We start from the raw sequence: 21,338 nt of genomic DNA on the forward strand, positions 1-21,338 counted from the left end.
ATCCCTTGGAAACACATCAGTTAGAAAATATGCTTTAAGCTGTGCAATCAAGTAAACAAACATAAATCAAGAGTAACCGAGACTATTAATAGAGGACAGCCCGCCCCGCCGAGGAAATTGACATTGAATTTCCCGCAGTCTTTGGTCGATTGTGCAATGTTGTCGATGTCGACAAGTGCAAGAGCCTGCCAAGAGGCCAAGAGATCGATGTAGCAGCCAAGGAGAGTGGGCCTAGGGAACTACATAATGCAGCTGTGTGTGTTTCTGTTCTTGGGAACGCTTTTCGGAAACTACAGGAAGTACGAACTTGGGGGCCAAGCAAATCAGAGGCGAGGGGCTAAAGGGAACTAGAAGAGAGCCAGGGGGCCCAGTCGTCTTCGTCATCGTCTTCCCTTTCGTCGGAGGCCTTTTGGAGCCCGGCCATGGATGAGTCACCCGCCTATTTCGGGGTATACTTCTTTGGAAGCGAAAGCGGGAGCTTGTTTTTTTTTTTCTTTGTTAGTGGGCAATTTTCAAAAACATGTGCACTAACGCAACACAAACAAACACAGTTAAAGTTAAAGTTAAAAGTTTGACAAAAATATGTTAAAACAATAGAATCTACCTCGATGAAGTGCAGTCCCAAAGCGGACTTGGACATTTCGTTCTGCTGCTGTTGTTGTAATTGTTGTTGGTGCTGTTGTTGATGTTGTTGGTGGTGATTGAATATGACAGAATTGCTTTGTTGCAGTTGCTGTTGCGGTGGCTGCGGTTGCATATTGGCCGACGATGACGCCGTCGACGCGTAAAACAATTGCGTATTTGTATTTGGATCGTATTGAAGCCCAGCGGCAGCGCCAGCGCCACCACCTACTACTACTCCTCCTCCTCCTCCTCCGACGCCGCCAGCGGAAGCGTTCAGAAACTGCGTATGCGGATGCGATTGCTGATGCTGCTGTGACTGCGACTGTGGCTGGTACTTGACCGGCTGCATTTGATTCGGCTTGGGATAGGCATAGGGATCAAAGGTCTGCAGCGGCTTGCGCTCCGGCTGCTTGGGCAGATTGTAGTAGTTTCTACTCATCATGCCCTGCCCAAAGCTGGAATGCGGCTGTGGCTGCTGCTGCTGTTGTTGTGGCTGATGTTGCTGGTGAAACATCAGGGCCGTAGGCCGCTGGGCGGAGCTAAAGGATACAGAGTGCGTCAGTGGGGCTCCGGTGCGCGGATAGCCCAGCTTGGATATGGATTGCTGCTGCTGCGGCACCTGGTAGCCGTACATCTGTGGCATCATGCCTGGCGGCTGATGATGCGGCGGCTGTCCAAACTTGTTCTCCTTGTTGGTGTTCTTTTGCAGAAACATGGCCAGTCCCGATTTGGGTGTCTGCTTGGGCACATTGGAGGAGGAGTAGGATTGTTGCAGCTTGTGGGGCAGATGCTGTTGATGCGTATGTTGCTGCTGCTGCTGCATGAAGGGATCACTAGCTCCATTCATGGCGGAGCAGGCAAAACTGTTCCAGTTGAGGAAAGGTCGCTTATGCTGGGGATATTGCTGCTGCTGTTCCTGTTGTTGTTGTTGTAGCTGTTGTTGATGTTGCTGGTGTTGTTGCTGCTGCTGCTGCTGGTGCAGCAATCTTTGGTAGCCACCCATTGGCAACTGCGAAGTAGAGTTCGACTTGCCTATGGGATAACAAATCCTTTGTTGCTGCTGCAGCAATGGCTTCTGCGGATCGTAGAGCTGAACTGGCACCGGGATCTGAGATTCACCCACGTACTTGCTGCCGCTGCTGCTGCTCGGAAGGCTGTCGCCGCCTGCAGCGTTCGGCTCTTTGTGCTCGCCTGTCAGCGACTGCGACATGATTGCATTATTATTATTGTTGTTGCTGCTGCTGATACTAGTGATGTTGCTGTTGGTCTTTAACTTTAGCATGTCGTTGAGGCATTTTTCTAGCTTGTTGTCAACATCTTTCTGGCGCTTTGTGGCCGCCGACGATGACGATGTTGGCACCTCCAAGTTGGCAGCTGCGCCACTTTGTTGCTGCTGCTGCTGGGGTGCCTTGTGGCCGCCCTCACTTGGTGTTGCTGCTGCTGGCATGGCAATCGTTGCAGTTGGTGTTGTCGTTGACGTCGACGCCGTCGTCGTGGCTGTTGTGGTCGGGGCAATGTGGAACGACGAGGTGAACTTGGAGAGCTGCGGCAGGTGGGTGGTGCAACAGTTGGTCACCGTAAAGCTACTCGTGCTTATCGTGCTGTTGCTTTTCTCGGACTTGCGTTCCAGTGAGGCAGAGTCCCCAGGCCCAGATTCCTCGTTGGGCACAGCCTTTTGTGGTTGCTGTAAAGGCTGATGCTGCTGCTGCTGATTGCTATTTTCCTGCGGTCGTCGAAAGAAGGCAGCAGCACACCGGGGCGATGGGACACATGAACTACTGGAGCTCTTTAAGACGCCACTGGGTTTGGTGAAAGTTGAAGGGGCAGGAACAGAAGCAAGAACAGGAGCCGGTCCCGGAGCAGCAGGAGCAACTTTAAGCGGCTCTTTCGATGGCGGCTCCTTGCGTGGCTGAGGCGTCATCAATATCGCAGAGTTGGAGGTACTCCTGCTCAAAGAAGGCAGGTGTTTCATGTAGCAGGGTATGTGTGTGCGGCTTGAGGTCCGCATCAAAGGACCTGCCATGGGTTGGCAGCCACCCGGTACATGCGTCATGGACACGCTTTTGGGGAGGATTTGAGCCTGCTGGGCCAACGCTGGCTGCTGCTGCTGCTTGACTGGCACCCGACTCACAAAACCAGCCCCCGCCGATGGGGATTGCTCGTTGCATATTAGTTTGTACAGATCGTCCTTGGTCACCGCCTGCCGGACTTTGAGGTCTAGGTGCGATAGCGAGGCATTTTTCTGCAGCTTGTGAGGATGATGCTGAGACTGCTGCTGGGGCCGTTGCAACTCCTTTTGGGCTGCCTCCGCTACCGTCGGATCAAAGATGGCCAGCTTCTTGGCCGTCTTCGCATCCACTTTGAAGGGTTGGCCGGCATCGCCCAACTGGGCGCCACAGATCTTCTCGTAGTTCCAGAAAGTGCGCTTGGGCGTTTGTCGCTTATGCGAACTGGTTAGATTCTCGCTCCAGAACTCGTTCATTAGCTGTTTGTTCAGGGAGAGATTCGAGCCGCTCTGCAGACCATTCTTCGCGGGCAGTGGCCGCATGGGAGTGGGCGTACTTATCGGCATATTGGAGCTGGAGATGCTGCGCTGCAGCTTGGGTTCGCCCCCAGGCTGTGAGAATATCGAGGGATAGGCCATCCGGGGAGCAGCTCCCCGACTGGGATTATGGGTGAAGTTGATGGACGATGACTTGGCTAGACCGGAGGAGATTGTCGGAACTGTGGCACCTGGGGCGCCCTTGGTCACCGACTGCTGCGAATTCGACTTGGCCAGCGGCTGCTGTTGGCGCTTAAGCCTGTCGTAGAGATCCTCGCACTCCTGAAACTCCTGATGCAGCTTCCTGTCCAGCTCGCTGTAGTCGGGCAAGCTCTTCAGATACTTATTCATCATCTCGATCTCGGCATCGTAGAAATTCGCATCTATCTGAGCGCTGTTCTTGGCCGCCGCCGACTTCTCCTCCAGTTCCTGTTGTTGCTGCAATAGCTTGTCCAGCGTAATTTCGTTGGATGGCGGAGGTGCTGCTGCAGGACCTGCGGGCTTAGTTGCATTCTTTGGAGCCCTACAGGGCACTGGAGGCGGCGGTGAGGAAGAAGGTGAGCTGGAGGAGGACACTGATATGCTGGAGGCGGGGCTCGAAGCAATGGTAGCCATTAGGCGAGCAGGCAAAGCACCTCCGGCCGCACTGCTAATTGTCCCTGTGGCCGCATTATATGCCAGCGGATGATGCTTTCGAGGCAGCGGTGGCGTGGACTTGGGACTCGCCGGCAGCAGTGGCGGGCGGCTCTTGCGTATGGCCAATGGCGAGGAGATCGGTGATCGAACGGCACACTTGCTATCCGGGATGCTGGACGACAGCACTGAGGCGAACTGGGGCGAAACCACCTGGAAGAACTGCTGGCCAGTACTGGCCGGCGGCGGCGTTGGTTTCTGCATGGCTGGCACGGAGTCCTCTTTGGTCCTTAGGTTGGGCGATGGGGCGGCGGAAACCGCTGTTGGCACTGCATTTGATGGCTTGGCCGCATCTTCACTCATCTATAGGCAAATATCGCGCACTGCAAACCGACTTGGTTGTATGAATAAGGGATCCGCTTTTTCGCGATATTTTCAGTGTGCTTTGTGTGTGCGTTGATTCTTGTATATTTCATTTAAAGCTCAAAAATTGTTATAAACCTTGCACTTTTCTTTTTCTAGTCAAATCCCTAAAGAATTCTTCTAATATCAAGTGTTTTAGTGTGTTTCTACAACCATCGAGGTAAATTCTATACAACAGATTTCGAACGGAACACAAAAGGGAGAAAGGAGACACCAAACACCAGACGAGGCACCAACACAACGAGGACTTGGACGACGACCAACCTGCAGATACTGTTCCGGTATCTTACTGTTCTTCGGCACAATTATCTTCTTGATGATGATGATCTTGTCACCCTCGATCTTGGTTATTGTGATGGGCACTCCAGGCATGGGACGCTGCGGCTTGACGGGCACAGGTTGCTTAGGCTGCTGGTTTGCAGTACGTATCACCTGAGGCCCGGTGAGGATGCCACCTGGGCTGGGTTTGGCAGCTGGGGGAGCAGGCTTAGGCTTCGGCTTCTGGGCGGGCACATGCTCCTTGTGATCGCTGCGCACAATGGAAAAGTGGTAGAGTGGTTTATCATCGTCCAGGATGCTCTTCTGTGGCACTACTTTCTTCTCAACCTTGCGGAGCACCACGCCCAGCATGGGCGACTCCTTGGGCTTGACAGTTATGGATCCACTGGGCGCCGTGACTCGCTTTAGGTTAACCCCCAGATTGGCGCCCACCGGTGGCGGAGTCTTGGTGCGATGCACCATCTTTCCGCTTGGTATCTCACGGTAACCATTCTCCATTCGCCCTCGACGGTGCTCCTCTTCCGGCGGTGGAGCCACCGGAGTGGTATGCAGCGAGGGCTCGGGTGCCACGAGAGGCGCAGGTCCCGGAAAGAGTGAGGTGAGGCTGCTTTTCCTTCGGTTCATGACATTGGGCGCCGATACCGTCTTGGAGAGTGGAAATTTGGAGGCCAGAGCAGGGGCTGCTGCAGGTGGTTCCACACCAGAGGCACTGGATGTGCTGCCACGTCGACTTTCAGCCTTGCTGGGCTGTCGCGAGGCTGAAGCCGAGGCACTGTCCAAGCTGCTCATGCTCGCGGAACTCTGAAGGCGATCAGGAGCAGCACTCCGTTCGCGATTACGCGATGCCGGCGATATGGAACGTTCCCGGGTGCGATTGTGGGATCGGGCATCGCGGGCAGCTCGCTGCATCCGGAGGAGTTCAATGGAATCGGCCAGGTGGGAGGTGCTCTTCCGAGGAGGAGAATCATCTCTAGATGTGGCTTTGGGCTGTGAGACGTTCAAAAGGTGCATTTCCATGGCATCGTCAAGAATGCTGGGCAGCGAGGTTATGCGTTCCCTGGGACCTGTATTGGAGGGTAGAGAACCCTTGGCCAAGTCCTCCTCCTTTTCTTCTTCCTCTTCATCTTCGTCCTCGTCTTCATCTTCCCGTTTCGCTTGCCTGTCTCGTTCCTCTTCCTCCTCCCGCTCCCTGCGCTTCTCGCTCTCCATCACCCGCTGCAGCTGGGCCTGCACCTCGAGGGCAGCACGTGCTCTGGCCTTGGACTCGGCCTCGCGGGCCTGTCGCAACTGTTCCTGGGCGATCGCCCTGGCTTCCGCTTCCGCCTGCGCTCGAACTCTGGCCTCGGCTTCGGCAGCGGCTGCCGCCCGAAGGGCTGCCAGGTCCGTGGCTGTCATCTGCTTTATGCTGAGACGGCGCTCCGTGTTAAGGATCAGCTCAATCTGGGTGCTGCCGCCCTCTGGCTTTTGGGCCGTGAGGTCCGGACAGCCGAGAGCGATCAATTCGCTGAGTTCGTTGGACATTCCGTTGTCTGGGGGCGGTAATCTCTCCGATTCGTGGTCGTGGTGATTGGTTGTGGTCAGTTTTCCTTCTGGATACCAAGGGAAAAAAGTACAATGTTATCTAATCTTGCACTGGCGACTCCCTCGAATTGCGTTGGGTTCGACTTGCTGGGCGAGACTCGCGAGGCTGCCAGCGCTGGTTGCAAAGGAAACCTGCGCAAATAGGTCCACGCCGCAGTGCAGCTACTCGGACCGGATCGGGTCGGTTTCGGAACGATCGATCGATCGATCGCACCCTCAATGTCAATGTCTCATTGGCATTTTGGCAAATGTCCGGCGACGCGACTTACTAATTGAAAGACTTTCCTTTGGCGCCCACATACATCCGATATATAGCCTATATCGCGCCCCCGATTTGTTGTAGTATATAGAGCATATATACAAATTACAAATCGTAAACAGCTATGAGCTCACTGTTGGTCAAATCTTTCTGTACCTTGCCTCAGACATATGTATGTGTACATCCCTGGAGGCACAGAGATCGTTTGGCCGATGTGTGATATCTCGGTGGGGTTCATTGGGCGCCGCATGTCTATCCCTGCCATTCAGTGTTCCGTCCGAAATCTGTTTTTATTTTTAACAAATAGACAACGACGACGACGCACGTAAATTGGCGCAGCCGGGCAGAATACCTAGTACACACGGTGCCACAGTACAGTGAGGCCTCGATTGGAGGATAATTTCAAAAGAGCTGCAGATCTCATCTCGAACGTCGCCTTCGACTTGATTGCATTTTTAATTAATTTTAGTTTTCCCATTAATTTCCTGATCTCTGATCTCTCACAGCTTTGGCTTTCACTGTACCGAAAACACACACAGCACAACGCCGTGCGCGCACACACACACAGTTGAGTTGGAAAAACTAAGGGGAAACTTTTCCACCCCAGTTGACTTTTATTTTGGTTCGCATCATATGGCCAAAATTGTATCGTGTACAAGCTTGTAGCTTGGATTTTCGCTATAAGTTTGTTGTGGCAACTAAATATAAATGCAAGCCTTACGAAAATAGCTTTCGAAAAAAAAAATTAAAGAAAACGCCAGCTAAGCGGAAAGCGGAGGGGATCAGGAGGAGAACGCAGGGGAGGTGGGGCGTAGATCAGCTATGATGATGTGGCACCAGCCTGATGAATAATCCCCGCCGATCTGTGGTGCATACATACACGTATATAGTTTGTATATATGTGGCACACACACACACATAGACCAGCGGACACACACGTGAGTGCTCCAATTGCTGCTCTGCATTTGTTAGTTTTGAGTTTTTGTTTTGATTTGCTTGGCCGCAGCGTAGTCTTTGCCTCCTCCTCCTTCTTCTCTACCTCCTTTTCCATTAATACAGGGAAAAATCATGTTTTCTTTAAGATTTCATTTATATTTTTACTGGATTTAACCGAAATATAATGAAATTTATGGGTATTCGCTAAATGAATCATGATTTTGATCAACATTAATTGGAAATTTGTGTTTTTCAGATCAGATTTAATCCATTTGATTGTAAGTTTTGAAGATTTTATAATCGGATCTTAATTTTTTTTCTGTGTACTGGCTGCATTAGTTTCCCCTATTCGCTTTTCCCACTAAAAACGTATCTTTCGTCTCACTGCTAATTGCAAAAAACTTGATGAAAAAGTGCAAAGTTCACTATCAGTATGTTTTTGGATGCTCCACAGCTGGCTCTTATCCCAATTTAATATCGCCTCGAATTATTTACTCGCCACCGTCGTTGGCGGGGGGTCAATAAAACAGTTTGGCTCTCGTATCTTGTTTAAACAAATTCAGAGTCCGATGAATATCGCCGCGCACTTTTTCTTAACACTCTTTGCATTTTGTTTGATGTTTTTCGTTTTCTGCTGCTGATGTGTTGCTTTTTCGAGTTTTATTTTTAAAACACTTAATGTTCTTAGTTTTTTGGGTTGTTTTTTGATTTTTGTTGTTGTTCTGATTATGTCACGGTGCTGCCCAGCGATTGTTTGAGATGGATGTTGGGGATTTTTTGCCTCCTCGCGGGCCTAAATGCGTTTCTGCATTACCCATACGCTCAGTATGTACCTCTAAATATTGTTCTATTCGATGATTTAATGCTCCTCTTCTTCCCAAGCAAATAATACAAGAAAAAAAATGTTGAAGAAAAACACAAGAACGCACACACAGGCACACACATCGATAAACAAAGTGCGCGAAAGGAGGCGGTATATATGGAGAGCGGGGGATCCCAATACCGTTACACGACTAAGACGAAGACGCAGCGACGATACCGCTGATGGCGACGATATATACAAGTTTTATATGGAAGCAGTGGCGGCGACACACAGCCAACAAACGAAGATTCGAATCTGTTTCGGTTTCCTCAAATTTGAAAATTCTCAGCCGAAAAACCGCCCCAAAGAAGATGAGAGCCGTAGAGCAGAGCGTAAACTTTCTGCGGCGCGTGTATTTATAATTTTCCAATGGCAGCGACGGCGGCGGCGCCGCAAGATGAAAACAGTTTAGAGCAAATGGCAAACAACACACATCCCAAGAAGACCAAGCCCACGGAGCTGCGCGCGCATCTCCCAGGAGGAGAACCAGCAGCAGCAGCATCAGCTGTGAGCAGCAGTGGCCCACGGACCCAAACGGGGGACATGCGCAGAGCACAGAGAGGAATCTCCAAGGCGTCACTCGCTCGGAGGCATCAAGACACTCGGGAGAGTTGATGTTAGTGTTAGGGAGAACTTAGCCCTGTGCCTATACATATAGCTATGGTCAAAATAATAGCACTCTACAACGATATTCTTCAGGATATGTGCATTTGAACTATATTTGTAATATTTAATTTAAAAAAAAAATTTTGAAAAGTACGACTTAATAAAGAAGTGGGACTAAAGAAAGACTTTTTGTAAAGTACATAAATAACAAATTAGGAAATACCCTGTAATCTAATCTGTAATAGTTCTATTATTTTAACCGAAGCCGTGTTCCCATGTTTGCTGAAGACCAAAAAGGGGCCATGCAAACCAACAAGATTCTAGCAGAAAATTTCTCTTTAGATTTCCGTATGACTCACTAGGTAATCGTCATTGTGGTCCACAAAGTACTCCTCAACGATCCAATTATCGCCGGCGTACTTATCGCTGGGCATATCACAGATAGCCACCAGATCGAAGTGATTGCGTTGCCGCTTCAGCAGCAGGCAACGGCTGATGGGTACGTACTCCTCGTCGTACTCCTGCTCCAGCTCCGTTTCCAGGCCACAGCCATTCGCCGTTTTCTCCGCATGCCGGATGATGAGCTGCTGCTCCAACTGCCGAAAGTACTGAATCTTGGCGGGGCTAAACGATGACGAGTTGGAAATTCTATGCGCGTTACTCAGCCCACTTAATTGGCGGCGACATGGGCAACTGGCAAAGCTGGCGAGGAGCAGGCAGCAGCAGCAGCAGTACATCACATCTCAGAGCAGATCAGCGCAGAGGAGAAAACTCTGCCCGCCGACAGCGAGTTAATGTCAAATGATCAATTGAACGAAAATAACTAGAGCAACGGGGTATGGATGTGAGCCGGGGGGAACTGTATATAGAACCATCAACAGTGAATGGAAACTATGAAGATCTTGCTTAATTAAGAGCTTTTTACATATTTCAAGAAGACAGAAGCAGAAGATCGTCGAGAAATTGCTCAATTTCCACATATATTCTCAAGGTCCAGCTTTATTGCTCTATTTAAGTATGGTTTTATTACTGATCATGAGCTTTGTAGAATTTTTAATCTGTTTTTTCATGGCTATTAAATGAATTATAAGTCTAACCGAAGATAGTTTCATTTTTAAAGAGCACTAAACTTAATATTTTTGAATGTTAAGCAGCAGTTTAAATAAAACATGAAACATTTTGCAGCGAAATTTCATCAACTTGTTTAACACACTTCAGAGGAAAATATATTTCTCAGCAAGCACTATCTTATCAACTCACTCGTACTCCCAGAGATTTCGAGTGCCTAGAGCCCTTGAGACCTGATTATTTCCACATACAATTGGAGTCTCATCCACTGACCGGGCCACTGATTACATTCCCAGCGAAACCACTGTGCCACAAGAGAAGTAAAATAGAGACACCAGAGGCAATGTGACACATGAAGTGACCAATTTAGCACAACGCCGCATAGATAAGAAAAGAAGAGAGCCGACGACGAGTGCAATGGCAGGCAATCGTGATAGTGCGCTGATCAGTGATCACTCCATTGATCCACTCGACGACTTGTAGTCGAGAAACGGGCACAACAAAGTCCGGAGAGCGATTAGGTTAGTCAACAACAGGCAACACAGGGTGAGAGTGGGGGTGTGGTATCGATAGATAACGACATAATGGTGCGATCGGTGACAGAGGGACACGCTTACTAGATAGTCGCTATCGTGATCCGCAAAGTACTCGACCACTATCCAGTCCTCGGTGTATGGCATAAAGCGCAGCGGACAGCTAGCCAAGATCAGATCGCGGCAGTGATCGACGCAGGGTGGCGCCGGCAGGTCACGCATCTTGATGTAGCAAGGGATCTGCGAGCTCTCAAAGTGATCAGCCACCTGCTGCGACTTCTCCAGATACCGCTTGAAGAACAGCATGGCTGGGGGAAGTGTGTATTCTGTGTGGGATGGGGGCGATCTCTAGATGCCTAGGCACTGATCGGTCGAACGAGGGGCACAACTTTTGGCAATGCACGCAGGCGGCGCAACAAGAAATTCACTAAAATAATTTCTGTTCGGTCCGAAGTAGCAGTCGGTCGTATACGTGATATCCGTCCGTTTAATTTGTTCTTTTACCATTTTGTTTTGCTTTTAGCTTTCGCTGTGACTTTAGTTTGAGATTTTGTTCATGGTTTTCATTTGTTTTTTCGTTGCCCTTCCTACAATTTTCACTTTTTTTTCTATGTGTGGTGGTGTTGGTTATAAAATGAAAAGTTTTTACCTTAGCCTGCGACTGACGGCGGCCACTGTCGCGCTCATCCTTGGGCCGGTCGCGATGCCGGCGACGGGAGCTTGAATGGGAGGCCTCGTCCCGGTAGCGATACTTATGCTGACGCCGGCTCGAGGCTGGCGATTTGCGATGCGAACGCTTCGAGCGCTCCTTGCGTCGGCGGGATGAGATGCTGTCATCAAAACTGCAAATGAAATAAAAAGAAAGTTCCATTAGTGGATTTTGCCCGCGAGAATTATTAGCTAACAAACCCCCCGGCGACAGATGAATGGCCGTCCTTGGAGCAACGCCCAGCGCATGGACAACATGGAAAGCTACTTAGCCGCTAAGCTGCGCCACGCTCGCCTTGCCGCCGGATTCCAGATTCTTAAGCCACCGGCGGCCGGCGAGCCAGCGAGCTAGCGAGACGTGTGTTGGCGAATCGGTTTTGCGTTACCAATCAAGTTAATCAACTCGGCCGGATGGCTACCTCAGCTGGTGGCTGGCTATCTGGCAGCGGCCCACCTTTAGCGAAATGCCTTTGAGAGTACTTCATGGTCCGGGGAATGACACAATGTGAAGCCCAGCTCTTGGCTCCCAGCAGGCAGGGCCCAGCACCCAGCAGCAGCTCCGATCGAGGCCAGAAACTGTGTCAATAACATCGGTAGCTCGGCAGGCAGCTCATGTTCATGCTCATGTTACATCCACTCACCACACCCACCCCGCCGATTGAGATCCCCAAGTGCGGGTGGGCAGCGATCTTGGCATGAATCAGCTGATCGAAAGATAACTGACCTATGCAGAGAGCTCGGAGACCAAAACCAAGAAGTCAAGAAGCCGTATGCTAATAAGGCAAACCAGCCAGTCAGCCAACAACTCTCATTGAGCGATTACGAAAGAAAACCCGCCCACGTGGCCCCCAAAAAGCATCTAAATTTGGGCACAAATTATGAGAAACACAGAACCGAACGAACTGAAGCTGAAAGTGACTTTGACTACAAGTACGACACGAGCACACATTCATTCGTTCGTTTTTTGGTTCCGACCTGCACACACAGCTGCATCTGTAGCTGTACTCTCATAGTATCTGCCAGCTACATGACAAAAACTCAACGCCTGCGCACACTCCAAGAAATCAACTTGAGCGCACACGCTCCGTGCTCTGAGCTCTGTATCTGGGATCTATCCGTAGGCTGGAAAGACTCTTGGCCAAGAAACGAACCGAATTGAACCAATCAACGATCGCTGATCTCTGACTGACTGGCGTCTGTCGCGGAAAAGCCGCTTACGGCCACTCCGGCAGTTAATAAAAGGAACAGCTTCATGGTAGCTCTCCATACTCTTTCGGCGTTTTGATTTATGATTAATGACGCGCTGCGTGCAAATTAGAACAGCTTTTATGGCCAACTGTAATTGGATATTAATGATTTTTTGGCTGAATCAGATCCAGAATCCGATTCCAAAGCGTGCGAGGGGGTGGAGCAGAGATGGCGGGTAGGAAGCAAATGGCAAAGCAAGTTCATAATAGCTTCCCAATTTGGACTCGAGCATGTCAGATCGGCGTTGTGTAAGGTAATTGGCTCAATATTTAACTCAAGGCAGTCGACCAACAGGTCGAAAGCTTGACTAATAAAAAAATAAGCCTCATAAAATAATATCTTTGACCTAAAAGAGCACAAATAATGGGTTCACCGCCTTAAGCCCAAGTAAATGTAAACAAAGGGATTGTCCCTTGTCACGCCGGGAAAACTCTGATAACTCTGATATGGTGTTGGCCGCCCAAGAGATAAGACATGGAAAGAAATAATAGCCTAAAATATGATACCGCGGTAGCTGGGTATGCTCTGGAATTGATTATCTTATTGGCTTCGCCTGATCGTTGGGGTAATCGCAGGAATTCGACTGTTTTATTGCCTGGCGTGGTAATAAGTTATGACAGTCTGTGGGAACCCAGATAAGATACGGAACAGGGGAACCCGATACAAAGTTGCTTGGCCTACGGTGTAGTGAAATTCTGTGATCGATTGTAGCTATCTTCAAGGATGGAGAAATCTTTATTCTGTGCCGACAACAGTCGCAATATTAATATTGCAATCGCGCCTATATTTATGGAGTTTCTCAGTCAGCGAACTGCCCGCCCTTGAGGCACACCGGGGATTCTACATTTGTTGTTTTCTCTGTTGGCCTCGACTTTTCGCAGGCACACAGATGAGACAACAACTTTATGGCCAGGCCAATCCCATTTCTGGGCTTATCATTCCCCACACATGTGGACACCACTTCCTAGAATGAATCTGACGACCTTGACCGAGTCTGGTTGCCAATGAGGATTTCAGCACAGCAGAAATTTTCTTTCTATTAAATGCAAATAAACCTTGCGACACCATTGTCTTGGCCAACTTCCTTAATGGCCTGCAATTTGTACGAATCATGTACACCTTGTGCACCTTTGAGATTAAGAATCTGCGACAACGATTACTGGTTGCTTTGAGCATTAAGATCCAACAGCTGAGATAGGAGTATCAACTTGACTCCGAGAACAATAACCCCCTGCGAGTCGAACTTTGCAATTCTCTCGCTCTCTTTCTGCTTTTTGTTTGAGCAAATACCACAGAGAAGAACGAGAACGAGAATTCAACTGGAGAGACATACACAAAACTCATGAAAATAGTTTCTTATACGCTCGCACCGCTGTTATTGAATTATGAAATTAATCATTCGAAAACCAGTTTTTTTTCATGATTTACATAGAGCAGCTGAGACACTTTAAACCCACCAACCAGAGCTACTGCCAGCCTGCTTGCACCGACAAACATTTGTTGCGGCTCGCAAGATTTTTCTTCGTTTTGTTGTTGCTTTTTTTTTTTTGTGCTGACCCTGAAATTGCCATAAATACATTAACCAAAGCGTAGCGCACATATGCGATGTGCCCTCCTGCTCCTACGTTTGTGGCCATACAAATTATACAAATACAAATATAACAAAAAAGCGTTAACAATTGGATTCGAAAAATTCAATTTTCGCTTCCAATGAACTGCAGACGTTATGCGTCACTTTTGCTTTATGCGCTTACACACAGAAAATACCCGAAAACAGTTGAATAGCCCAAGAAATGCTAGGGTTGGTTCAAGGCTGGCCATCACCATGGTTCGTGAACTATTTATGGCATGTCAGCTCAATAAATATTCATAATTTTTGATAGACAGTTCATCTCAAATGGAATGCCAAAAATAATTTCTTTAACTTGGATCAATAAACTTGCAAAAATCCAAGGGTAACTTTCTTGGTTCATGAACTATATTTCCAGTAGGATTTAAAGGTCATTGAATTGAAATTTTTGGTCAAAATAATTTTTGTTTTAGATATAGAAATAATGTTCTGATATTTTTGTTTTCAACACATCCGGAAATGGCAAATTCCCAATAAATTCTCATATTAAATCCCAATTTACCATAATTTAAATCTGACTTCTCGAGACTCCAAATATGGAATAATTGTGATTTTAGATCCATTCAATGATGACATATTTAAATGTCCATTTATCTTGTCTTCCTACTATTATTATTTTTAATCGTGGTATCCCATCCCTGGTAGCCAGAACTTGAATGTGATTATTTGCCAGAACTTTGTTTTTGTTTTTGGCTACTCATTGATTAGGCCAGAAGGCTGTACCGTACATATATCTTTGTCTTCAAGTAAAACATAATGGGAAACCGGAATTTTTGGTTCGTCCCCTCCAAAAGTTAACAACGCGGAGGGGGCCCAAGGGAGGCGGGATTGGGTAAAATGCAAATGATTGTCGCGCGCCTTAAATGACAAAAGAAATGCCGTTACAAATATTGCCGAGCTTATGACTTGAGGAAAAGCTAAAATTATGAACAAAGAATGAGTAAGTGGCCAAGTATGTTAGCAGCCCAAACACAGCTGCCGGATTATGCAAATCCATTTGGGTGGCAAAGCCGCTCTCGAAATGAGGGCGATGAGCAGGGTGGACAGAGGGCGGTCAGCGCCAGGTGAGCACTCCAGAGGTGACGTTGGCCAATTGCAAGGTCATTGGTTGCGTCTGCGCAAACATGAGGCTCCGGGGAAAGACATCAATAAGCACTTGGCAGGGCATTTAGCAAGATGAGCACTGCAAATAATAATAATGGTACGGACTTTGTGCGTCAGTCGAGGAGTCAGAGAGGAGGAGCCTCTGGTGGCACTCAGGAGGAGGAAGTGTCATGGCTCGCCTTTCCCAACTGACGGTCATGCCGGGTTCAAGCAGGCAGGCAGCCAGCCAGTGTTGTCTGGGTCTGGGTCTGAGTCAGTTGGCATCCGTGGGTAACAAGAGAGATCGCCCGGTTCAATGAACGTAATGAAATGTACGCCGAGAGATCGCATGCCCCCCGTATGTATTTCCCTCGCGATCGGACCTGGCCGGCCATTACTGTTAACGAAAACAAACAACAGTTAAGTGAATTCAACAACAAGCCAAATTAAATATGCCAAATGTCCCCTCCGTTTGCAGGCACTTCTCCATACGTAAAAGGAAGTGTTGAACATTTTTGTGCAATTTAAAGCAATTCTAGAAGATCTCTCGATACTGCATTGTATTTTATTTTGTGATTTATTCGAGCCTGCTCCCCGTCTGGGTGCTTGTTTGCGTTTGTGCGTAGTCAATCACCTTTCGGCTGACTGCTTATAGGAAGTCAATAAAATACATTGAAAGCATTTTGTTTGGCGCTGAAAGTTGCATCCATTATTCACTTTTGTTTTCGGTCTGATCGTTTTTTTTTTTTTTTTTTTGTTAGGCCTGCCTTGCGCTGTCGGAAATCGATCGAGAGAACTGTGAGCTCAAGATCTAAGCTTTATTGTCAGCTTTTAGTTGGCTGCCCCAGCTGCCGGCGGTAGCAGCAGCGATTATGATCGTATATGGGTCTGCGGAGACAGGTCCGGTTTGTTCCGATCGCGATAAACGTCAGATAAATGAACCCGGGTAAAAAAAAAAATAAATAAAAACAGAAGCAAACCAAATACACAAAACGAAAAGGTAAATTAAGAGGCCATTGGGCCCCTCCCTTCAACAGTGACAGAGTGAGGATTCCATTTGGCCAGATGCTGACATAATTGCTGGGCAAATATTCCCCAAAGAATGTCTTGAGCAGGAAGAGCTAGTGAACAATTAAGCTGGCAGAAATTTCGAATGAAATACAACATTCTTATAATAAAAATAAAAATAAAATAAATAAAATAATAGCTAAGTTTGTATTCTTAATAGTTTCAATTTATACAACTTATTTGTTAAGACCTGGCACACCCTGGGAGAATTGTTAAGTAGTCTATCTAAATAAATAAAATAAGTTTAATATGTGCTAATTGATCAAAGCTTTGCTGCTATACAAATCTAGAGATCGTCGATCTCCATGCAGGCAGGCAGAACTTTTAACATGGGAAAGTGCCCAACGAGGTTGAGACTCTTGGGCGGCTCAAAGTCAACAAAGCGACACAAAATGGGCTGACAGCCCAGGCTCCCCAAATGAAGTGTATGTCCGCACTCAAACATTGGAGAATGCTAAAAGCTTGGCAGTTGACCAGACCGGCGCTTAGGTTGCCTAATGAGCCGGACGAAGCTCAACTGTGCTTCGCGAGCGCAGCTCACAAGTAGGGGCGGTGTGCGCTTGACCAAATTTGGCGGAGAGATCTTGAACCGAATCGTAGCGGCACAACGCCAACAATAACAAAATGGATAAAAAACAAAATAAAAGCTGAAAACAAACATCATCGAGAACGAGATTGAGTTGAGTTGGGTCCGAGCTCAAGCCAAGGAGAAGACACAACTAGGCAGAGGGGCGAGAGGAGGCGACTTTAAATGAAGTGCGGACAGAACGCTTAGTCAGCAAGCTGTGCCACTCAAGGCTAGCTCCAGTTTTCAATCTTTGGTTTCCGCATGCTGGAGAGACACTCACTTATACTCACACGTCGTGGACCCCAAGTGCTCTGGACGACGGCGCTGCTGTTGCTGATGCTTCTGGTGATTGTTGTTGTTGTTGTTACCATCAGCCGGGGGCAACAGCACGCGGTCGGGATAGAGCGGCTTGGGCGCCCACGAGGCAGCGGCCACATAGATGTCCGTCCTGGGCGTGGGCGGTGGCGAGGGGTGCGGCTCCGGTGTGCCTGCCGCATAGCTGTAGTAACCATCCTCTGGCTCATCCACCACAGAAAGCCGATGCTTGGTCCTCGCTTGTTCCGTCTCATCGCTGTACAAATACTCGTGCATGGAACGGGCGTACTTGCTATTCCTCCTTCGCTGCTGGGCAGGAGTTAACTTGCTCCTAAGCAACTCGTTCTCCTCTGGAGAGGCTCTTATCCAGGAGCTAGCCGGCACATATTGCCGCTGCTGGTGACTGTGCACCATTTTCGAGAAATCCACGTAGAGCGACTCGTCAGTGGCCGGTTTGCGTTGGAACTCATCATCCTCATCGCAATGGGCACGGCCATTATGCAGCGCATCCCCGTCGTCGTCATCGTGGGGAGTGGTAGGCGCACCCACGGAGCTGTAGAAACTGTAGTTGCTTGAGGATTGCGAGTAGGAGCGATTGCGACCGTAGAACTCCTCCTCGAAGGGCAGTCCCTGGGGGAACTTGTTCGAAAAGGCCTTCTTGAGGCGCGGAGAGTCGTGGGAATCACTGGAGCCCGTAGAGGAGCCAGCTCCCTCTCCATTGTGAGTGCATCCGTTGCGCTGCTGCTTGAGGCTCAGCTTGGGCGTAGCCGGCAGCTGACGGCGCTGGGCCAGAGGAGTGGCCTTGCTAGCTCCTCCATTGGTGAGATCATTGTTGGCCACCTGCCTGCGCGCTGGCAGAGGCGGCTGCGGTGCCGGGTAATTCTTAGTGGATCGCTGACCCAATCGCGCCGGGCAGTTCTCCTTGGCGGCCGATCTGCCCGCCTGGTGGGTTCGCTTCTGGCTGGTGGGGGTGCCCATCGGTTGCTGAGATGCTGGTACTGCTGAGCCCGTAGGCTGATACTGTTTCCTGGCAGTGCTTGGTGTTGTCACAGGGCGTGGCGGCGGCGGCGGAGCCCTCGCTTTACAGTGGCGTGTGGGCCCGGTGGCGGAGCAGGTGGTTTCGATGCGGCGGATGAGCTTGGGTGTCAGCGGTTTCACACTGCCGCCGCTCACTAATCGTTGATTTTGCTGCAGCTGCAGCTGCTGCTGTTGGTGGGGATGGTGCTCCGCTTGCAACTTGTGGCGGTTGCTGCTGCAATAGCTGCTTCGCCAGGGCTGCTGGCGTATAAAGTTGCCGCTGCTGTTGCTGCTGGTCACGCCCTGCTGATGGATCGAGGAACTCGAGGAAGCAGTCGATGTAGAGGATGATCCGGCAGTTATATTATTGTTCCTGCCTGGCACCGATTTCACCATCGTTCGGTTGGCACCGTTGCTGCTCAGGGGTTGGGCTGGAGCTGTTCCCACTGGGCTACCGTTGTTGCCGGAGTTGTTGTTGGAGCTGCTGTTGTGGTTGTTGTTGAAGCCACAACTACCGCGCGGCACTCGAAAGGAGCTATATGGCCGAAAGCCATTTCCATACTGCTGTCCAACGACGGGCATTTTGTTAGCTTTTTATTATTATTTTTTTATATTTTATTTATTTTTTATTTCGTTGTTAAATAGACGACTCTCGCTCGTTGGTTAATTATTCGTAATTGCCGATGTTGCTTCGGGCAAATGATGTTGGTTTTTATTGGTGTTTGTGATCTTGTTAGAATTGGCGTTGAAATTTAAACTGGCGAAACGTTTACTTTAAACGCGTGCACTTCGAAGATCGCTTATCTCTCTCGCTTTATCGTTATCACTGGTGTATATCGCTGGCTGTTTGAATTTGTAAATTTTTGTTAGCCTTCATTTTCAATGCTGTGCACACACTTGGCACGTCGCGAGCACCCAGCCAGATTCCAGAGCCTAACCTAGCCTAGCCTTTTGTTTCTATTAATTATCAAACACTTTTCCCGCTGCTGCTGGTCGAGACGCGTGTAATTAACACGTTCTCGATGGCTTATGAGTTGGCCACTCACTTTGGCCACCCAATCAGCCCCCGGGGTGGCGGCTGTTGCATTTGTGCGACTTCACGCTGGCCGCATTTCGTTTTCGTTTCAGCCACTTTTGGCCTGTCAGCAGGGGCATAGCGAGGGCCACAATTGAATTAGCCACCAAAATAGCCCTGAACCTTGGCTGCTATTTAGCCTGTAGAAAATCCAATTGACCACGGACTACGAACCACTGGTGGCAAGTTCATTGATAAGACCCCCAAAGCTTAACCAGTTAAGGCTTTGGCTTTATGCAATTCGCCAAAAGAGCGAGAAATAAGCTGGTAGAAAGTGTCTGCGCCTGCGCCTACACGGGCTCAAAGACCCGGCTGGCGGTGCCGCCGAACAGGTCCTCTTCCCGACCAGTTTTCACAATTTTTACTTTTTTAACCTGATTCAAAAAGGAAACACAAGTGGCCGCAAACGGGTCAAGAAACAGAAACAGCAGCCGCAACAGTTGGATCCGAACGGCAGGCAACCCAACTTGTTGTGGTGCCATGAGTAATGGTATCGGAAATGCGAGCAAAATCCCTTGCTCAATAAAAACACAATCAGCACGTCCGGTTCCACCAAGTTGTCCATCTATCCATCCATACAGTCACCCAGTGCAACTCGTCTTTGATAAGTTGTAGGCGTCCGAGACTGGCGTCGTCATAGTCGGCGGTATCTTATCGTGGTTTAGTTAACCCGTGTTGCCTAAGGTTTGTCCCCCTTCCCCCCAGTGGCGACTACTTCTCCCTGCTCCACTAACAGCCCTGGTAGCACAGCATTGAAACTTCTCAGAATGAATTGGGGATTTCAACAAAAAATTGAATTAAAATTCCAAACGTGCAGAGTCAGCGCGAATTATTATGTTTGGCCAGGATGCATAAACAAATCAGGGAAATCGCACAAATCACACACACGGACACACACTTGACAGCTGCATTTGTTATAAATATTATGAACAATAATTGCCGATATTGTTGTACATTTCTTTCAGAAAACACTTGGCGGCGGTGGTTGCACGGCGGCGGCGACGACGAGCGATGAAGCCAGCACCTCCATTCGCTTGCGAGTTGTCGTTGCGACTGAGCAGCCCAGCGACAAGTTGGCAGCGAACAAGTGTCGGTTGCTAGCTTGCTGCTGCCGCTCGACTTCGGTGCGCACATTTCCAGTTTACAGGCGAGCCAAGCGATCGCTCGAATTCGCCGTCGCCGTCGTCGCACGATGCGTGCGCCCGCCCGCCCAATTGATGGCTTGTAATTTAAATAAAAGATGATTGAAATTGAAAACGATCGGAGACAATGAAGCATGGGGAAAGCGGAACTATTCCGCTGCCGAACAGCCTTATCATTCAGATTGATTTTCATATTTGGAGTGCGTTTTTCGGCCACTTCCGCGTTGCAAGATGTCACCATCGACTGCCTGAGTAATGAGCCAGACCAGGTCGATTAATCTGCTGCTCCCGGGTGCTGGTTCATGAACACTTGGCAAGCGTGTTTTATGGCAAATGCAAAAGGTTAATAAACAATGACAGTACAGTGTTGGTTCGCGTATGAAAACGTTATTTTATCGACAAAGAAAGCGGTCGCCGCTAGTGGCTTATAAATTACAAAATGCGACTCTGATTAAGCCAACTCCCTCCCCGCAGAGCGGGGGAGGGGAGATGCTCTCTTGCTGCAACTACCTAAAAAGGCCAGGCCAAGTGCATTAAACAATGAATAAATGCGACAACGTCGCGCCTCAAGTTGTCCGTTGTTTTGAGTAATATGCAAATACGCCTTAAATACGCAGGCGCATAAATTAAGCCAAGGAAATGCATCGGACAACCCGCCAGGATCTGCCAGATCCAACGCCCACGTTTCGTACCAGCGTTCCAGCCTCCCGAAGGGGGTCATCGGCGGCACAAAGAAATCGCTGAATCCGCGCATTAATTTACAGTAAGCCGACTGAAGGAGGATGACTCTTCACTTGCAGGAACCAGCAGCCGAGATTTCACTCGCCTTATAAGGTCGCATGTTAATTTGTCTCTCTTGGTGCTCCTGCTGCTCGAGCGGCACTTCTTTATGGCCCCGTGGACCATTAAAGACACAAGCGTTTACAAGCCATTGAAAGAAAGCGAGTCCCAAGGAGTATCTAAAAAGCGGCGTGGGCAGGACACTCGGGCTGTCACTGCGCTCTGACAGCTGGGGAAATACCAGAGTGGATCAGTAGTAGGCAGAGCCTGTTTGTCCAGGCCAGACTGCGATTTCGTTCGCAAGAGACGCTGTGCCTGAATTTATTTTACTCAACGAAATATTAGTTTTGGAATTAAA

The 21,338-nt window shown here is 49.0% G+C and overlaps 1 protein-coding gene across 5 annotated transcripts in view; it reads right to left on the reverse strand.

Annotated features, from left to right (window-relative positions):
- The window catches only part of Doa (Darkener of apricot), a 34,944-nt gene that overhangs the window by 11,472 nt on the left and 2,134 nt on the right, over nucleotides 1–21,338 (reverse strand). For 2 of the 5 annotated variants that reach the window (XM_017175932.3, XM_017175931.3), the window contains exons 1-3: nucleotides 20,013–20,105; nucleotides 16,932–18,826; nucleotides 10,996–11,188 (exon numbers count right to left, since the gene is read on the reverse strand). In XM_017175932.3, the coding sequence (XP_017031421.1) occupies nucleotides 10,996–11,188; nucleotides 16,932–18,565 (1,827 nt within the window). In that variant the 5' untranslated portion in view covers nucleotides 18,566–18,826; nucleotides 20,013–20,105. Of the gene's footprint in view, nucleotides 1–604; nucleotides 4,243–4,486; nucleotides 6,221–10,995; nucleotides 11,189–16,931; nucleotides 18,827–20,012; nucleotides 20,106–21,338 lie in introns of those variants that run through there. The other 3 variants (XM_017175934.3, XM_017175933.3, XM_017175926.3) reach the window with 3 other exon arrangements.

This window comes from Drosophila kikkawai, chromosome 3R (genome assembly GCF_030179895.1).
Source record: "Drosophila kikkawai strain 14028-0561.14 chromosome 3R, DkikHiC1v2, whole genome shotgun sequence".
Classification (NCBI taxonomy): Eukaryota; Metazoa; Arthropoda; class Insecta; order Diptera; family Drosophilidae; genus Drosophila; species Drosophila kikkawai.